This window comes from Oncorhynchus tshawytscha, linkage group LG03 (assembly GCF_018296145.1).
Source record: "Oncorhynchus tshawytscha isolate Ot180627B linkage group LG03, Otsh_v2.0, whole genome shotgun sequence".
NCBI classification, from domain to species: domain Eukaryota; kingdom Metazoa; phylum Chordata; class Actinopteri; order Salmoniformes; family Salmonidae; genus Oncorhynchus; species Oncorhynchus tshawytscha.
Genome location: NC_056431.1, coordinates 62208416 through 62227644, shown reverse-complemented (window position 1 = coordinate 62227644; position 19229 = coordinate 62208416). Strand labels below are relative to the sequence as shown.

The window sequence follows — 19229 nt, the reverse complement described above, 5'->3', positions numbered from 1 at the left end:
TTCAATGCCCTTGCTGATGGAAGGAAGTTTTCACTCAAAATCTCACGATACATGGCCCCATTCATTCTTTCCTTTACACGGATCAGTTGTCGTGGTCACTTTGCAGAAAAACAGCCCCAAAGCATGATGCTTCCCAGTAGGTATGGGGTTCTTTGGATGCAACTCATCATTCTTTGTCCTCCAAACACGACGAGTTGAGTTTTTACCAAAAAGTTATATTTTGGTTTCATCTGACCATATGACATTCTCCCAATCTTCTTCTGGATCATCCAAATGCTCTCTAGCAAACTTCAGACTGGCTTGGACATGTACTGGCTTAAGCAGGGGGACACGTCTGGCACTGCAGGATTTGAGTCCCTGGCGGCGTAGTGTGTTACTGATGGTAGGCTTTTTTACTTTGGTCCCAGCTCTCTGCAGGTCATTCACTACATCCCCCCGTGTGGTTCTGGGATTTTTGCTCACCGTTCTTGTGATAATTTTGACCCCACGGGTGAGATCTTGCATGGAGCCCCAGATCGAGGGAGAATATCAGTGGTCTTGTATGTCTTCCATTTGCTAAAATTGTTCCCACAGTTGATTTCTTCAAACCAAGCTGCTTACCTATTGCAGATTCAGTCTTCCCAGCCTGGTGCAGGTCTAGAATTGTGTTTCTGGTGTCCTTTGACAGCTCTTTGGTCTTGGCCATAGTGGAGTTTGGAGTGTGACTGTTTGAGGTTGTGGACAGGTGTCTTTTGTACTGATAACAAGTTCAAACAGGTGCCATTAATACAGGTAACGAGTGGAGGACAGAGGAGCCTCTTAAAGAAGAAGTTACAGGTCTGTGAGAGCCAGAAATCTTGCTTGTTTGTAGGTGACGAAATACTTATTTTCCACAATCATTTGCAAATAAATTCATTAACAATCCTACAATGGGCGGGCCAGGCGCAGTGAGCGCTAACCAAGGTTGCCAGGTGCACGGTGTACCCTCTGACACATTGGTGCGGCTGGCTTCCGGGTTGGATGCGCGCTGTGTTAAGAAGCAGTACGGCTGGTTGGGTTGTGTATCGGTGGACGCATGACTTTCAACCTTCGTCTCTCCCGAGCCCGTACGGGAGTTGTAGCGATGAGACAAGATAGTAGCTACTACAACAATTGGATACCATGAAATTGGGGAGAAAAAAGGGGTAAACATTTTTTTTTTAAAATCCTACAATGTGATTTTCTGGATTTTTTTCTAATTTTGTCTGTCATAGTTGAAGTGTACCTATGATGAAAATGACAGGCCTCTCTCATCTTTTTAAGTGGGAGAACTTGCACAATTGGTGGCTGACTAAATGCTTTTTTGCCCCACTGTATGTTGAAGAGGGTCGTTCTTAAGCTGCATCCCTGTCTCACCCCATGGCCCTGTGGGAAGAAATATGTGTCTTCTTCTCCTATTTTAACCGTACACTTGTTGTTTGTGTACATGGATTTTATAATGTCGTATGTTTTACCCCCACCACTTTCCATCAATTTGTAAATCAGACCCTCATGCCAAATTGAGTCAAAGGCTTTTTTGAAATCAACAAAGCATGAGAAGAGTTTGCCTTTGTTTTGGTTTGTTTAGTTGTCAATTAGGGTGTGCAGGGTGAATACATGGTCTGTTGTACGGTAATTTAGTAAAAAAACAATTTGACATTTGCTCAGTACATTGTTTTCATTGAGGAAATGTACGAGTCTGCTGTTAATGATAATGCAGAGGATTTTCCTAAGGTTGCTGTTGACACATATCCCACGGTAGTTATTGGGGTCAAATTTGTCTCCACTTTTGTGGATTGGGGTGATCAGTCCTTGGTTCCAAATATTGGGGAAGATGCCAGGGCTAAGGATGATGTTAAAGAGTTTTAGTATAGCCAATTGGAATTTGTTGTCTGTATATTTGATCATTTCATTAACGATACCATCAACACCACATGCCTTTTTGGGTTGGAGGGTTTTTATTTTGTCCTGTAGCTCATTCAAGGTAATTGGAGAATCCAGTGTGTTCTGGTAGTCTTTAATAGTTGATTCTAAGATTTATATTTGATCCTGTATATGTTTTTGCTCTTTGTTCTTTGTTATAGAGCCAAAAAGATTGGAGAAGTGGTTTACCCATACATCTCCATTTTGGATAGATAACTGTTTGTGTTGTTGTTTGTTTAGTGTTTTCCAATTTTCCCAGAAGTGGTTAGAGTCTATGGATTCTTCAATTACATTGAGCTGATTTCTGACGTGCTGTTCCTTCTTTTTCCGTAGTGTATTTCTGTATTGTTTTAGTGATTCACCATAGTGAAGACTCAGGTTTTCCGGATTTCTATGTTTTTGGTTGGACAGGTTTCTCAATTTCTTTCTTAGATTTTTGCATTCTTCATCAAACCATTTGTCATTGTTGTTAATTTTATTTGGTTTTCTATTTGAGATTTTTAGATTTGATAGGGAAGCTGAGAGGTCAAATATACTGTTAAGATTTTACAAGTTTACACCTTCACTATTACAGTGGAACGTTTCACTCAGGAAATTGTCTAAAAGGGATTGAATTTGTTGATTACTAATTGTTTTTTTTCGTAGGTTTCCAAACTGCATTCCTTGCATCTATAGCATTTCTTAATGTTACTCAGTTCCTTTGGCTTTGATGCCTCATGATTGAGTATTGCTCTGTTCAAGTAGACTGTGATTTTGCTGAGATCTGATAGGGGTGACTGTGAACGCTCTGAGAAACTCTGGGTTGAGGTCAGTGATAAAGTAGTCTACAGTACTACTGCCAAGAGATGAGCTATAGATATACCTACCTACTAGGAGTCCCCTCGAAGCCTACCATTGACTATGTACATTCCCAGCGTGCAACAGAGCTGCAGGAGTTGTGACCCATTTTTGTTGGTTATGTTGTCATAGTTGTGCCTAGGGGGGCATATGGGGGAGGGAATGCTGTCACCTGCAGGTCCGGTTCTGGCATTTAGGTAGCCACAGACTAGTACATGTCCCTGGGCCTGGAAATGATTGATTTCCCCCTCCAGGATGGAGAAAGTGTCTTCTCTATCCTGGGGATTCTAGTGGGGGGATATAGGTAGCACGCAGGAGGACATTTTTCTCTGTTAAGATAATTTCCTTTTGAATTTCTAGCCAAATGTAAAATGTTCCTGTTTTGATCAACCTCTCTGGGATATGTGGGACGCTAGCCAAAAGCCAGGGAAAATGCAGAGCGCCAAATTCAAATAAATTACTATAAAAATCTAACTTTTATTAAATCACACATACAAGATAGCAAATTAAAGCTGGTCTGGGAGGGTGTCTCGCTCGTCTGGGCGGGGTGTCTATTGATCTGTTGCTCCTGTGTGAAGTGTTGGGGATATCTTTGAGAGCGATGTCCTTTAGAGTCCGGGCAAAGGTGGGCACTGCTGCCTTGTAGAGGTGGACCTGGTCATAGAGGCTGTTCAAGTCCAGGGTGGAGTGGTGGGCCAGGAAAACATTTGGTTTTGAGGCACAGTCACGGGAAATACTTGCCTTTACCCGCTGTATTGTGGCAGGGTGGAACTCTTTTTGTGGTAGCAGGGTGGAGATGACCACTTGTGCGTTGGGGAAAGTAGAAGAAGCTTTTTCAATCACTCCCTTCAGTGTTGTGGCCACCCTTTCCTGCTGTGCTCTCAGGTCGTTTGTGCCTGTGTGTATTATTATGTGGCTGGGTGACCCTAGTTGGTCCTCAGACAGAAGGTCTAGGGCGTGCTGGGTGTTGGACACCAGAGTTTAGACACTGTGACACTTCTTGTATATATTTCCCATTTCTCTCTTTCTCTAACTCTGTCTCTAACTCTCTCTTTCTTTAACTCTGTCTCTAACTCTCTCTGTCTCTAACTCTGTCTCTGTCTCTGTCTCTAACTCTGTCTGTGTCTCATTCTCTGTTTTTGTATCTAGCTCTGTCTCTAACTGTCTCTGTCTCTAACTCTTTCTCTGTCTCTAACTTCTTCTCTGTCTCTAACTTCTTCTCTGTCTCTATCTCTGTTATTTACTCTGTCTCTGTCTCTAACTCTGTCTCTAACTCTGTCTCTGTCTCTAACTTTCTCTGTCTCTAACGTTTTCTCTGTCTCTAACTCTGTCTTTAATTCTTTTTGTCTCAGTCAACGTTTTTTGTGATATTTTTTCACATGATTTTGCCAGTGTTTCTTGACTATACCACAACCACTGCATTTGACATTGTGCTCAGGATTTCAGACAGACCTCAAAGTAATAGACAGTTTATAATTGCCATACATTTTTTTCAGTTGGTACATCTTTTAATCATATTGGGTGGTTTTGGTCTCACATGTCTGGAGAGGCTGGGTTGAGACGGTCTTGTGGTTGCTCTGAGTGAGTGGAGGGCTGTGGGTGTGAGTCTATGGGTAGCTTTATGTTGTTGAACTCAGTTTCATAAATAGTCACTAACAGTTGAGAGGAACTGAGAGAAGACGGGTGTGGACTGTGAACTTTATTTGTGTGGAAGGGAACACATTTTCATACTCACAACTGAATAACACAGTTTAAATACACTACTCGTGGTATAGGGTACAACCACAAGCTTGAATTGGCAAATGCAATACATGTTATATGAAGTTAGATGGGTCTATCACCCAAACCACAAGAATGAAAATGACAACAAAATCAGTCTAGTTGCTATACATTTTGAAATAAGGAATGTGCACACAAAAAAAGTGTACATTTCTATCATAAACATATCTCAGATGATATATGAATACTATTAGCGTATCTCTTTGGCAGTCTCTGCACACCAAAAATCCAGCTTTGTACAAAGCACAAACGTGTTTCAGTCTGTTGGGCAATTGTTTGTGGGATGTAAAGTGAAAGGAAATCTGACGCCTTTTCCACTCTTGTAAGAAACATCAATGAATGTGTTGACTTGCCTTGAAAGGCGTATCACTCACTACGCAGTATATTAATAAGTGCAGTGGGAGGTATGAGGCCAGGTTCACAATCGCTGGGAGGAGACCGGACACTCACCCACTCAGTCAAGCCAGATATCGGAGAGCTCACAACCACCATCTCTCCCCATCTCGGACAAAGCATAACATAACTGGACATCACTTCGCACTAGAGACACTGTGCCATTTCTTCGAAGAGGCAACAAGTAAGGGATTTTTTTCTCAATTACAAGTAAGGCATTTTACATACATGTTAGTTTATTTTGCTAACCACTTGACAGGAGCATCTCCATAACAAGAGCCTGCGGACCAAAGAGCTGCTGTTTAACCAAATGCCCAATACGCAAGTTTTATGTTTCAGCAAACACTGCATTTGTTAGCCTAATGGTGTATTGTTGCAGCGGAGTTTTGGGTAACATATTAGCCTAATGTGACTACTGGCCTCTGAAACTGTTCAAGTCATTCTAGTCATAGATAGAGACATCCCCTTTCGCAGCGTGGCGCGCGGATTAGCTGTGCGCATTCAATGAGCGCCGCCAGTTTACTACACCGAGTCCCCTGGTATTTGATAAGGATTGTGGTTTGTTGTCACGGCAGATTTATGGGACAGACAATGGGACTGAATTGAATGTGCACTCAGATAGGCTTCAGATCGTGTGTAAATGTGTCGTTCCACGAAATGAGTCCCTTTTGCGAACCGTTAATATTTTATTTTGTAGAAATTGTGCACCAATATTGCATTTTAAAAGCCTGTCATATTAAATGTGAAGTGCCCGTTAATATACATGGACAATTCTATAAATCAGATTTATAATATGAACAGACTTCATAAAGTGCAAAAATGTTCACTATGTGCAACCTCTGTGACTTCTAAGAAGATTTTAACCCACTCAACCCCAACATTTCTCCAATCATTTTGAAGCCCAATAATATTTTTAGCTTTGTCAAAGTAATTTCTGAAGATTTTTTTTTTAATGCAGTTAATGATTCATTTAAAACTGTCACTCATTTTGCCAACTGGTCTCAGTGCATTTTGTATTATTCTGTACGTAAATCCGAGACACACCCTTTAGTATGATATGAAGGGTTGGGGAGTAACGGATTACATCTAAGGGATTACAAAAATTACCAACACATTTTTTACTGTAATCCGGTACGTTACCAACAAAAATATTGTAATCAGATTACAGATACGTTTGAAAAACTAGATTATTACTTCGAGGATTACTTTTAAATTCAGAAAGAATGTTTGCGAGAAAAAAAAACATTTGACACTTCTCTGTTTTCTGAAAGACATTCAAATCAGCATTGAAAAAAAGCGCAAATGTAAGTTTGTTCCGCCTCAGCGAGTCTGACCACAATTCAGAGACCACTATGATGACACACCAAATGTGTTTGATGGATCGCGGGAAAATAGCAGGAATAGGCTTTTGTAGGCTACAGTCCAAGGTATGTCTTCCAATGATGCGACTGCTGTTGGCATTCAAAGATGATCCAATTTGAATAAACGCTTGGAGGTGGGTGACAGCAGTGGTGTAGTCTACGGCGATACAGATATCACTTATTATTGATATCTACATAGCGCATTGATGTAAATCATTGCTGCGCTCTCATTTAGCTATTTGCGATTTACGGACTGTGGTTGTTGTGGATAGCTGTTCACAAATCTAAATGATTATTTGAAACCAATAGTCGTTGAATTCAAGAAGTTTAAGGTGCCTATCAATCATGGTTTTTTAAATCAGTGGACAGCCAATGAAAAATGCGCTCTTATAACAGCTGCATAGTGCTGATCCAAGCCTGTGGAATAAAAGTGGGGCTTTTATTGCTCCATTTAATTCATGCTGATCAAATAAATAAATCCATAGGACTAATGGACACATGCTCAAACTCGCACACTTTTGATAGATTTAAATTGGCAATCTGTAGTTGCTACATCCATTTTTGGAGTAATAAATATCCATTGATTGCTGAAGAATATAACTTAGAAATGCCTCATGAGCTTAGTTCAACTGTCGCACTCCATGAGAACCCAAAATATAACTTGTTTTTCTCCAATGTTTGTAAACATTGCAAATGTAAACAAACACTGTATAGCCTCATAACATGGTTAAAACAATAATTTTAATATCATGGATGGTCAGTCCTTGCATCCATAGCTCTGACTATTAATCTGAGAGTGAATACATTTCTCCAGGCCCATCCCTCAGTTTTTTATCAAAACAAAGGCGGGGCGACTGTTTTGTTATTGTTTCATCTGTGGATTTGCCCTTTAAACAGCTGCATATTATCAAGATATCAAAGTGTCACCAACAAAAAGATTAACAATAGACCTATAGCAAATGTAGCATTTGGCATTCATTTTTCACATGTTAAGAGCACTTTTCAGTGGTGCTCAAAGCATGCCATTCCATGAGCACAGCATTTATTTTTCAACTCGATTCAATGACCCCAATCAGTCCTCCATGACAACAAAATCATAAACAACAGAGTAGGGCTGGCTAATAAGTCCTTTGTTTTGTGGTCATACTCAGGTAAAACAATTAGGCTAATCTATACTTCCTAATGTCCAAGTCCTATTATTGAAGATCGAGGGATATAACATTTTATGAAGGACTGGAATTCTGATAGACTGGTTTTTAATGTAAAGATATATTTTAATCGAATTATTATATGTAGTAAAAAGCGATGGGTTAGAAGAAGCCAAGATAACCAACCCATAAAGTAAAATGAATCATCCATATATGGCCAGCTATATGAAGTTTAACATTTATTTATCCTGCAATAGATGCCGCTCAATTAGTAACATACATTTGTGTCTTCTTCTAATGCCACTTAAGGGGAAAGTAATCTAAAGTAACGGAATGTGATCAGATGAAGTTACTGAGTTTGGGTAATCCCAAAATCACGTTACTTATTACAATTTTGGACAGGTAACTAGTAACTGCAACGGATTACATTTAGAAAGTAACCTACCCAACACTCATGATATGTTACGTTTGGTATGGTTACATAAAACAGATGGTTACTTAAGGCAAAATCAAAAGTAGGGTGGTTGGTTGGATTGTATGGGTAGGTGTATAACGCAAATGTCTAGCAACCCAAAGGTTGCGAGTTCAACTCTCATCACGGACAACTCCTAAACTTAACCTTAACTCCTAGCTACCGTTAGCCACCTAGCTAGAATTCGTAACATATCATATGGTATGCAAATTTATAACATTGTATGTTTCGCAAATTTGTTACATATTGTACGTTTTGCAAATCCGTAACATCCTATTATGTGAACTGAACTCTCGTTTTAATATGATGACACTAACGCTTAAAATAAAAAAATCTAAAGAAGCATTGAACTTCTGTTAATCAAATGTAAAAGCAGGTGAACTGGTTCAACTCTATTTTTGCCTTTTCTGGTGTTTCGTGGTGGAAAACTGAGTGGGTTAAGCATAATATGTCAACCCTGTTACCCATAGAATGACGGGCTAGAAATGTTTGAACAAGAAAAAACGTCTACGTCTTCTCATTTCTCTAGCCAACTGCTCAACAAACTCTACAGCTGAACGGGCAGAAAACTCTCAATTGTCATCAGTTTTTATAGTTTTTCTATTGATATTTAATTGGATATATGCTAGCAAACCATTATAATAATATTGTTGCATGATTTCGCATAGATCTGAAAAGTTCATGTTTCGTTCATGCACAGCATTCTCTGTACAGGGGCAACATCATATTTCAAAAGCGAAACATTGTTTCCGAGGTCTGACAGGCAGACAGGAAGGTTTATACAAACCATCGCTGTTGGAAATTGAAGTCTAGAAGCAAGAGGAAATAATGGGTTAATAAATGCCTTAATGCTTATAACATTGGTCGCTTGGTAGAGATATAACGTTGGTTGTATGTGTGTTCGTCTGTTAGCCCAGGACTTTGGTATACAAGTGTGAATCCTTAGCCCAGGGCTAAAGTTTAACAAATGCTTATATGTACAGGTTAAGCCTGGGGCTATGAACAATGCAGTGTGAAATTGCCTAAGGGGATTTATGGCTGATTTAATATGAAAACTCCAACCTTGTTACAGTCAACCCTGTTACTTTATTTGGCAATTAATAGGCATGTGTTATAGTCCTTTATTTATTTATTTAATAACCTCTTGGTGGGATGGGATGTGAGATGGGAAAACATATTTTTTATGATTTAAAAAACAAAATCCACCAAGTTACACTACCCTCAAGGGACTCATGTCATGGAATTACCCAAGACAATTTTGTGTTTTACCCAACATAAGTGTGTGTGTGTCTCACTGATTAAAATGTAGTAGTTCCCTTGCCTATGAACAATTATTTTCTGATAGAATTATAAGGCATTTATAAAATAATAATTGTGACACATGGGTAATCTATTAGCATAGTAAAAAGGTAAAAAATGTGATTCGATTTGAGATGCTTGGGTACAAAAGGTTCCCAATATAGCAAATATATAACTAAAACTAAAGAGTTCCTCTTCCTCATCTCATTTTGCTTTAGCAGCTACACTATATATACAAAGTATGTGGACACCCCTTCAAATTAGTGGATTCGGCTATTTTAGCCACACGTGTGGCTGACAGGTGTATAAAATTGAACACACCGCCATGCAATCTCCACAGACAAACATTAAATGGCCTTACTGAAGAGCTCAGTGACTTTCAACGTGGCACCTCTATAGGATGCCACCTTTTCAACAAGCCAGTTCGTCAAATTTCTGCCTCGCTAGAGCTGCCGCGGTCATCTCTATGTGCTGTTATTGTGAAGTGGAAACCTCTAGGAGCAACAACAGCTCAGCCGCGAAGTGGTAGGCCACATAAGCTCACAGAACGGGACCCCTGAGTGCTGAAGTGCGTAGGGCGTAAAAATCATCTGTCCTCGATTGCAACACTCACTACCGAGTTCCAGTTTGCCTCTGGAAGCAACGCCAGCACAATAATTGTTCGTCGGGAGTCTCATGAGATGGGTTTCCATGGCCGAGCAGCCGCAAACAAGCCTAAGATCACCATGCACAATGCCAAGTGTCGGCTGGAGGGGTGTAAAGCTCGCTGGCCTACACAGAGCCCTGACCTCAACCCCATCGAACACCTTTGGGATCAATATGGAACGCTGACTGCGAGCCAGTCCTATTCGCCCAACATCAGTGACTAACTTCACTAATGCTCTTGTGACTGAATGGAAGCAGGAAAGAGGGGACCAACTCCATATTAATGGGCATTATTTTGCAATGAGATGTTCGACGAGCAGATTTCCACATACGTTGAGTAATTTAGTGTATATGGATGTTTGTGGGCCCTCCCATGATCCCTCTCCTTTGAGTCCTTTCTTTTACAACACAAAAGCCTAAACCAACAGGAGAGAACTCTTCCAGCAAGAGAGACTGTCAATCTTTTGTCACACCTGCAGCATTCTCTGGTCTTGGGTTAACACAGGTAAACAGCTTTCATTGCTCCCTTTTTGTCTTGTATTGTAATGCATCATCGGCCCTGCATGCTGCTTGCCTAATGTGTAATCATCAGCGATAATAAGATACAGCCACCCTTACAGTGGTGCCAAATATAATAATATAATGCTCAAGTTAATATAAACTGGCTTTGATGCAGGGCATAACATTAACTTTTTGGCCTTACTTACCGTGTCAGTTAGATTTAAAAATGACACAAACGAAACACAAACTGATGATCATGCTTTGTAATGTTTCTAGAACAAGAACTGTGTTACTAGTAAGAAGTAATGTGGTATATTGTTTCATTTCATTAAACTTTTTTTTTAACCAAAATATCATAGAAAATATATTTGTGTAATGTAACTCTGTGTTGTTGTTTGTCGCACTGCTTTGCTTTATCTTTGCCAGGTCGCAGTTGTAAATGAGAACTTGTTCTCAACTGGCCTACCTGGTTAAATAAAGGTGAAATAATATATATTTTTTTAAATCACAGATGAGACAAACATGTTCACCTGCCCCCTTAACTGCGGGAGGTTACCGTGGTAGCACGATTTGAGTCATGTTTGCACTTGTGATATCGAGTCTGACTAGACTAGAGGCATTGTCTTCTCATCCGTAGCAGTTGAATCTCAAACCTAGAAAAACAACCTAGCTTGTCAACAAAACAATGTAAATAGCCAAGAAACACAAGGACCAAATATCACTTCTTATAGACTTTTGTTTCAAGTAAATTAGACCAACTGTTATGCCTGTGCACAGCGCTTCTAAAAATCTTTCAATCAGCTCTTCACGTGTTCACAGCCGCCAGCCGCCAGTTGTAGTGCGATTCATATATCAGCTATGAAACAAAACGTCAGAAATACTTTAAAAACAGCTACTGAGGCATTTCTTTAACTATAAATGTGATCTTACTTGACTATACATGTGATCACACTTGACTATTTTTATTGACAAAATAATGTGAGTGAAATGCTCGCAATGCCAGTGCTAAAATCTATCCGCATGTGGCAGGTGTTAATTTTAGGCCCTGCTAGCTCTCATGGTACGTAGTCTATCTATGTTGTAACCAGCTCAGCCTCATTGGGTGTTTGGAGTGTGGCAAAACTAAAGGCTTGTGATCTGAATATTCCCCTTTTGCTTTGGGGGGCAGATGAAAGGGGGAGGAAGGAGAAAGAGCAAGAGAAAAGTGTGCAGCTGCTGATATTAAGGAGAATGACAAAACTACTGAAGTAAAGGGCATGATGTCACGGACACCGACGTCTCGCTTCCAGACAAACTAAACACCTTCTTTGCCCGCTTTGAGGATAATACAGTGCCACCGACGCAGGCTGCTACCAAGAACTGTAGGCTCTCCTTCTCCGTGGCCGACGTGAGTAAGACATTTGAACGTGTTAATCCTCGCAAGGCTGCTGGCCCAGACAGCATCCCAAGCCGCGCCCTCCGAGCATGCGCAGACTAGTTGGCTGGTGTGTTTACGGACATATTGAATCTCTCCCTATCCCAGTCTGCTGTTCTCGCATGCTTCAAGATGGCCACTATTTTTCCTATACCCAAGAAAGCAAAGGTAACTGAACTAAATGACTATCGCCCCGTAGCACTCACTTCTGTCATCATGAAGTGCTTTGAGAGACTAGTCAAGGATCATATCACCTCAACCTTACCTGTCACCCTTACCTGACCCACTTCAGTTTGCTTACCATCACACTGTACACTGGCCTATTCCATATGGACAAGAGGAATACCTATGTAAGAATGCTCTTCATTGACTATAGCTCAGCATTCAACACCATAGTACCCTCCAAGCTCATCGTTAAGCTTGAGGCCATGGGTCTCAACCCCACCCTGTGCAATTGGGTCCTGGACATCCTGACGGGCCACCCCCAGGTGGTGAAGGTAGGAAACAACATCTCCAATTCACCAATCCTCAACACTGCGGCCCCACAAGGGTGCGTGCTCAGCCCCCTCCTGTACTCCCTGTTCACCCATGACTGCGTGGCCATGCACGCCTCCAACTCAATCGTTACGTTTGCAGATGACACAACAGTAGTAGGCTTGATTACCAACAATGACGAGACAGCCTACAAGTAGGAGGTGAGGGCACTTGGAGTGTAGTGCCAGGAAAACAACCTCTCACTCAACGTCAACAAAACAAAGGAGATTATCGTGAACTTAAGGAAACAGCTGAGGGAGCACCCCGCTATCCACATCAACAGGACAGCAGTGGAGAAGGTGGAAAGCTAAGTTCCTTGGCATACACATCATGGACAAACTGAAATGGTCCACCCGCACAGACAGTGTAGTGAAGAAGGCGCGACAGCGCCTCTTCAACCTCGGGAGGCTGAAGAAATTTGGTTTGTCACCTAAAACCCTCACAAACCTTTATAGATGCACAGTTGAGAGCATCCTGTCGGGCTATATCACCACCTGGTACGGCAACTGCACCGCCCACAACTGCAAGGCTCTCCAGAGGGTGGTGCAATCTGCACAACGCATCACTGGGGGCAAACTACCTGCCATCCAGGACACCTACAGCATCCGATGTCACAGGAAGGCCAGAAAGATCATCAAGGACAACAACCACCCGAGCCACTGCCTGTTCACCCCGCTACCATCCAGAAGGCGAGGTCAGTACAGGAGCATCAAAGCTGAGACCGAGAGACTGAAAAACAGCATCTATCTCAAGGCCATCAGACTGTTAAACAGCCATCACTAACACAGAGAGGCTGCTGCCTACATACAGACTTGAAATCATTGGCCACTTTAATAACTGGATCACTAGTCACTTTAATAATGCCACTTTAATAATGTTTACATGTCTTGCATTACTCATCTCATATGTATATACTATATTTTATTTCTTCTATTGCATCTTGTCTATGCTGCTCTGCCATTGCTCATCCATATATTTATATGTATATGTTCTTATTCCGTTAATTTACTTAGATTTGTGTGTATTTGGTAGTTGTTTTGGAATTGTTAGATTACATGTTAGATATTGCTGCACTGTCGGAACTAGAAACACAAGCATTTCGCTACACTCGCAATAACATATGCTAACCATGTGTATGTGACCAATGCAAATTATTTGATTTGAGGTTGTGTGCCAGAGGTGAAGGGGTCAAGTGCCAAATAGCAATGAAAGGGGCTATCGATTGAATAGCGCCACAATCGCTGAAAGAATGAGCTGAAACCACAGGCAGCCCTAACACAACACACACATGTCTATTGGCCACTGCTCCAGGTACAGTGCCTTGCGAAAGTATTCGGCCCCCTTGAACTTTGCGACCTTTTGCCACATTTCAGGCTTCAAACATAAAGATATAAAACTGTATTTTTTTGTGAAGAATCAACAACAAGTGGGACACAATCATAAAGTGGAACGACATTTATTGGATATTTCAAACTTTTTTAACAAATCAAAAACTGAAAAATTGGGCGTGCAAAATTATTCAGCCCCCTTAAGTTAATACTTTGTAGCGCCACCTTTTGCTGCGATTACAGCTGTAAGTCACTTGGGGTATGTCTCTATCAGTTTTGCACATCGAGAGACTGACATTTTTTCCCATTCCTCCTTGCAAAACAGCTCGAGCTCAGTGAGGTTGGATGGAGAGCATTTGTGAACAGCAGTTTTCAGTTCTTTCAACAGATTCTCGATTGGATTCAGGTCTGGACTTTGACTTGGCCATTCTAACACCTGGATATGTTTGTTTTTGAACCATTCCATTGTAGATTTTGCTTTATGTTTTGGATCATTGTCTTGTTGGAAGACAAATCTCCATCCCAGTCTCAGGTCTTTTGCAGACTCCATCAGGTTTTCTTCCAGAATGGTCCTGTATTTGGCTCCATCCATCTTCCCATAAATTTTAACCATCTTCCCTGTCCCTGCTGAAGAAAAGCAGGCCCAAACCATGATGCTGCCACCACCATGTTTGACAGTGGGGATAGTGTGTTCAGGGTGATGAGCTGTGTTGCTTTTACGCCAAACATAACGTTTTGCATTGTTGCCAAAAAGTTCAATTTTGGTTTCATCTGACCAGAGCACCTTCTTCCACATGTTTGGTGTGTCTCCCAGGTGGCTTGTGGCAAACTTTAAACGACACTTTTTATGGATATCTTTAAGAAATGTCTTTCTTCTTGCCACTCTTCCATAAAGGCCAGATTTGTGCAATATACGACTGTTATATGATTGTTGTCCTATGGACAGAGTCTCCCACCTCAGCTGTAGATCTCTGCAGTTCATCTAGAGTGATCATGGGCCTCTTGGCTCTGATCAGTCTTCTCCTTGTATGAGCTGAAAGTTTAGAGGGACGGCCAGGTCTTGGTAGATTTGCAGTGGTCTGATACTCCTTCCATTTCAATATTATCGCTTGCACAGTGCTCCTTGGGATGTTTAAAGCTTGGGAAATCTTTTTGTATCCAAATCCAGCTTTAAACTTCTTCACAACAGTATCTCGGACCTGCCTGGTGTGTTCCTTGTTCTTCATGATGCTCTCTGCGCTTTTAACGGACCTCTGAGACTATCACAGTGCAGGTGCATTTATACGGAGACTTGATTACACACAGGTGGATTGTATTTATCATCATTAGTCATTTAGGTCAACATTGGATCATTCAGAGATCCTCACTGAACTTCTGGAGAGAGTTTGCTGCACTGAAAGTAAAGGGGCTGAATAATTTTGCACGCCCAATTTTTCAGTTTTTGATTTGTTAAAAAAGTTTGAAATATCCAATAAATGTCGTTCCACTTCATGATTGTGTCCCACTTGTTGTTGATCCTTCACAAAAAAATACAGTTTTATATCTTTATGTTTGAAGCCTGAAATGTGGCAAAAGGTCGCAAAGTTCAAGGGGGCCGAATACTTTCGCAAGGCACTGTACATGCACTAACACACTCAGTCACAGATATCGCAGACAGCTTGGCGTGGGCAACGTGGTATTCTGCGGTCACACACTCTCACACAGCTCTCACACACCCAGCTGCTCTAAGCGGTCATGTTTCAATGCACTTTAACACGCTGTATCGCCCAGCGGCGCTGATTGTCTTCGACCATGGCTGGACCGGGTCTAAAGTAGTTAAACCCCCTGGTGACCCAGTGTTTTCCAGAAGCACACAAAGTAGCCAGCCAAATAGAAAAAGTAGCCAGCCAGGATCCTGAAAATGTATTAATTCAGTGTATTCTTAGTTTTTTTGGGATATCTTCTAGGCTTATATGATCAGGACTATTTTCTAGGTAAGAAAATATAAACCTTTTTTAAACAATTAACCTGTCCTCTCTTGAGATGAAAGTATTTTATAGCAAGATATGAATTGCCACAATTATGGCTCCCCAGTGGGTGGGCCTGGCTGCCAAGTGGTTGGGCCTATGCCCTCCCAGGCCCACCTATGACTGAACCCCTGCCCAGTCATGTGAAATCCATATACTAGGGCCTAATGAATTTATTTCAATTGACTGATTTCCTTATATGAACTGTAACTCAATAAAATCTTTGAAATTGTTGCATATTGCGTTTATATTTTTGTTCAGTACAAGTGGAAAATGTACCCGGCTGGAAATTAGTCTGTAACTGGTTGATATAGCCGACAGCTGGCGCTAGTGGCAAACACTGATAACCCGGCTCTGATGTCTCCCCACGTCTCAGTCTGTGGACATATGTGCCAATCAGGAGGAAAGGGAGAGGTGATATTATTCACACTCACATCCCTCCCGTCATGTTGTGACTGTCAGGGGAAGAGAGACATCATACCTGAGTGTAAGAGGACCAATCATAATCAGACATACAGAGAGGTCAGAGGTTGTGCTGTAATAAAATAAAATATTGAGCAGTTTTTGTAAGTGTTCATGATGCATGTTGCATGAGTGTGTAGGATCCCTTTGCGTGTGTGTGTGTACTGTATGTGATTAGTCTCAAATGTTTTCAGATTACATAGTTGTGGTTATGACAGAGCTGTCCTTTGATCCTCTTGCGATGCGATCCTGTCTTAATCTGGATGTTGTGTTTTTTTAACTAATGGCAACATAGCTGGTGCAAAAGATATTGACTGGATGGCAAAAGATAGCTTTGGCAGTCATTCCTCAATCATCCCAAAACAACAGAGCCATTATGAATTAATAAAGCATTGTTTTAAGAGTTAATAACTACATTTAGATTTTTTTCAGATCTGGTGGCGTATAATAAAAAGTTCTGTGTTTTTTTGTGTTCATTTCATTTGGGTGCTTATTAGATCTCATAACATACTGTAGAATGCAGGGCTCTGTGAAGAAGTTAATTGCTTTTATGATCTAGCTCTGCCCCAGGAACGGATTGAGGTCAGGAATGAATGGGTTGAGATCTTGTTAATAAAAGTCAAAGGAACTCAGGGCAGCGCTCTCTAAATATAGTTCAAACATTTACTGTGACATGGCAAACAGACAGATTGAGATCAGGACTGATGGGCTGCTGTCTTCTTGTCTTGTCTTCAGATCCCAGATCAGTGAGGTGTGCGTGATCGTTCCCAGAAAACGGCAGAAGGATGAACAGCTTCGATCTGGATGAGCTGTTCGACACGTGGGAGGACCTGAACCTCACAGGCCTCCTGGAGAACGGGACGCGCGTGGAGATGAGTGGCTGTCCCACAGCCTTCGACCGCAGCGCCCTGCTCCACTCCATGTGCATCCTCTACGTCTTTATCTTCGTGGTCGGTTTGGCCGCCAACAGCCTCGTCCTCTGGATCAACATCCGCGCCCAGCGCACCACCTCCCCTCGCTACGAGACCCACCTTTACATTGCCCACCTGGCGGCGGCTGACCTGTGCGTGTGCATCACGTTGCCCGTGTGGGTGAGCTCCCTGGCACAGCACAGCCACTGGCCCTTCAGCGAGTTGGCGTGTAAGCTCACCCACCTGCTCTTCTCCGTTAACCTCTTCAGCTCCATCTTCTTCCTGGCCTGCATGAGCGTCGACCGCTACCTGAGCCTGACACGGCCGGCCGACAGTGAGGATGGGGGCCGGCGCCGGAAGCTGATTCGCCACGGCGTATGTATGGGGGTGTGGCTCCTGGCTCTGGTGGCTTCCCTGCCGGACACATACTTCCTGCGGGCTCTGAGGTCATCACAAGGGGAGATAGTGCTGTGCAGGCCGGTGTACCCAGAAGAACACCCTAGGGAGTGGATGGTAGGGGTCCAGCTGAGCTTTATCCTGCTTGGCTTCATCATCCCCTTCCCTGTCATCGCTCTGGCCTATGCCCTCCTGGCCAAAGCACTCTCCTCCTCCTCCTCTTCCTCCTCGGCAGTGGAGCAGGAGCGTTGTTTGAGCCGCAGGGTGATCCTGGCCTACATAGTGGTGTTCCTCGGCTGCTGGGGGCCCTACCACGGGGTGCTCCTGGCCGATGCCCTCTCCCTGCTGGGCCTGGTTCCTCTGAGCTGTGGGCTGGAGAACGCCCTCTACGTGGCGCTGCACCTCACCCAGTGTCTGTCCCTGCTCCACTGCTGCGTCAACCCCATCCTCTACAACTTCCTCAACAGGAACTACCGCTACGACCTGATGAAGGCCTTCATCTTTAAGTACTCCACACGTACAGGCCTGGCCAGGCTCATAGAACAGACCCATGTCTCTGAGACAGAGTACTCTGCCGTCGCTGTGGAGAACACACCACAGATCTGAGACTGAACTCTAGAACACACTCTGGAACTCAAAAACACATCAAGGACATTTAGAACATAGTCTAGATCAGTGGTCACCAACTGGTCCATCTCCAAGGCTTTCCTAGTCGATCCGCCAAACATTTCTGTAAAAAGCCCAATGAGAAAGCCTTGCGTTCTTAATTGTTTCGCCCTGTTTGCGGTAGGTGCACTTCATTCAGCTGCCCTGCTTGCCAGGTAGTCGAAGTGTTCCCATTTTTAATAATTTAAGGTACAAACTCTGCCTACCCAGTGGTCGTGGAGATCAAATCAAGTACACCTATAGGCCTACCGCTGGCCAATCAGATATACTATATATACAAAAGTATGTGGACACCCCTTCAAATGAGTGGATTCGGCTATTTCAGCCACACCCGTTGCTGACAGGTTTATAAAATCAAGCACACAACCATACAATCTCCATAGAGAAACATTGGCAGTACAATTGCCTTACTGAAGAGCTCAGTGACTTTCAATGTGCACCGTCATAGGATGCCATCCTTTCCAACAAGTCAGTTAGTCAAATTTCTGCCCTACTAGAGCTGCCCCGGGCAAATGTAAGTGCTGTTATTGTGAAGTGGAAACGTGCAGGAGCAACAACGGCTTATCCGAGAAGTGGTAGGCCACACAAGCTCACAGAACGGTCTGTCCTAGCATTGCCTGTATTCGAGCTGCAGCAATGATTGTATATAGAGTTCACCCAATAGCTGCATTATTTTTTTAACTGCTAGAGGTGTGTGTGTGTGTGTGTACGTACGCGGTGTGTGGACCTTAAAGTCCACTTTGTAAATAGTTAGAAGGGCATTGAAATACTGTACATATATTATCATTATGTTATTGTTCAACTTCAGATATATTTTTTGTACATATTATAACATATTTATGGTATGCTTCAACTTTCCAATTTTATATTTTGTATGTTTTTAATCATTGTGTTGTGGATTCAGAAGTCCATTTCAGTAATGTCTATGTATTCATAAAGCTGCCTCGTTGTAAATGAGAGTCCCTTGCTCTGTGACACCAGTCCTGCTGTCTACTTCAATCTCATAATACTTTGAACCAGCTCCCCTTACTCATCTCCCTCCTTCTGTGACCCCAGACCTAGAATGACCAGAGAGGTCCCGGAATTGTCTCAGAAAATGTTGAGTTTTCAGAACAGTGATCATTTAAGGAGAGGCGACAAGGAAAGGAAGCTAGGTA

General features: G+C 42.3%; 1 protein-coding gene across 2 annotated transcripts; it reads left to right on the top strand.

Annotated features, from left to right (window-relative positions):
* The first annotated feature begins 4966 nt into the window (after positions 1-4966).
* Positions 4967-18418, top strand: LOC112240897 (atypical chemokine receptor 3-like). 2 transcript variants are annotated; one of them, XM_024409127.2, is made up of 2 exons: positions 4967-5139; positions 16835-18418. In XM_024409127.2, the coding sequence occupies exon 2, from the start codon at positions 16885-16887 to the stop codon at positions 18010-18012; it is 1128 nt and encodes a 375-aa protein (XP_024264895.1). In that variant the 5' UTR covers positions 4967-5139; positions 16835-16884; the 3' UTR covers positions 18013-18418. The 2 variants fall into 2 exon arrangements, with proteins under 2 accessions (XP_024264895.1, XP_024264890.1); XM_024409122.2 differs by having other exon boundaries at positions 4967-5113; positions 16835-18417.
* The last annotated feature ends 811 nt before the right edge of the window (positions 18419-19229 follow it).

Bases quoted from the DNA above. Each gene is read 5' to 3' on its own strand.
- LOC112240897 (XM_024409127.2), top strand. From the start codon at position 16,885: ATGAACAGCTTCGATCTGGATGAGCTGTTCGACACGTGGGAGGACCTG.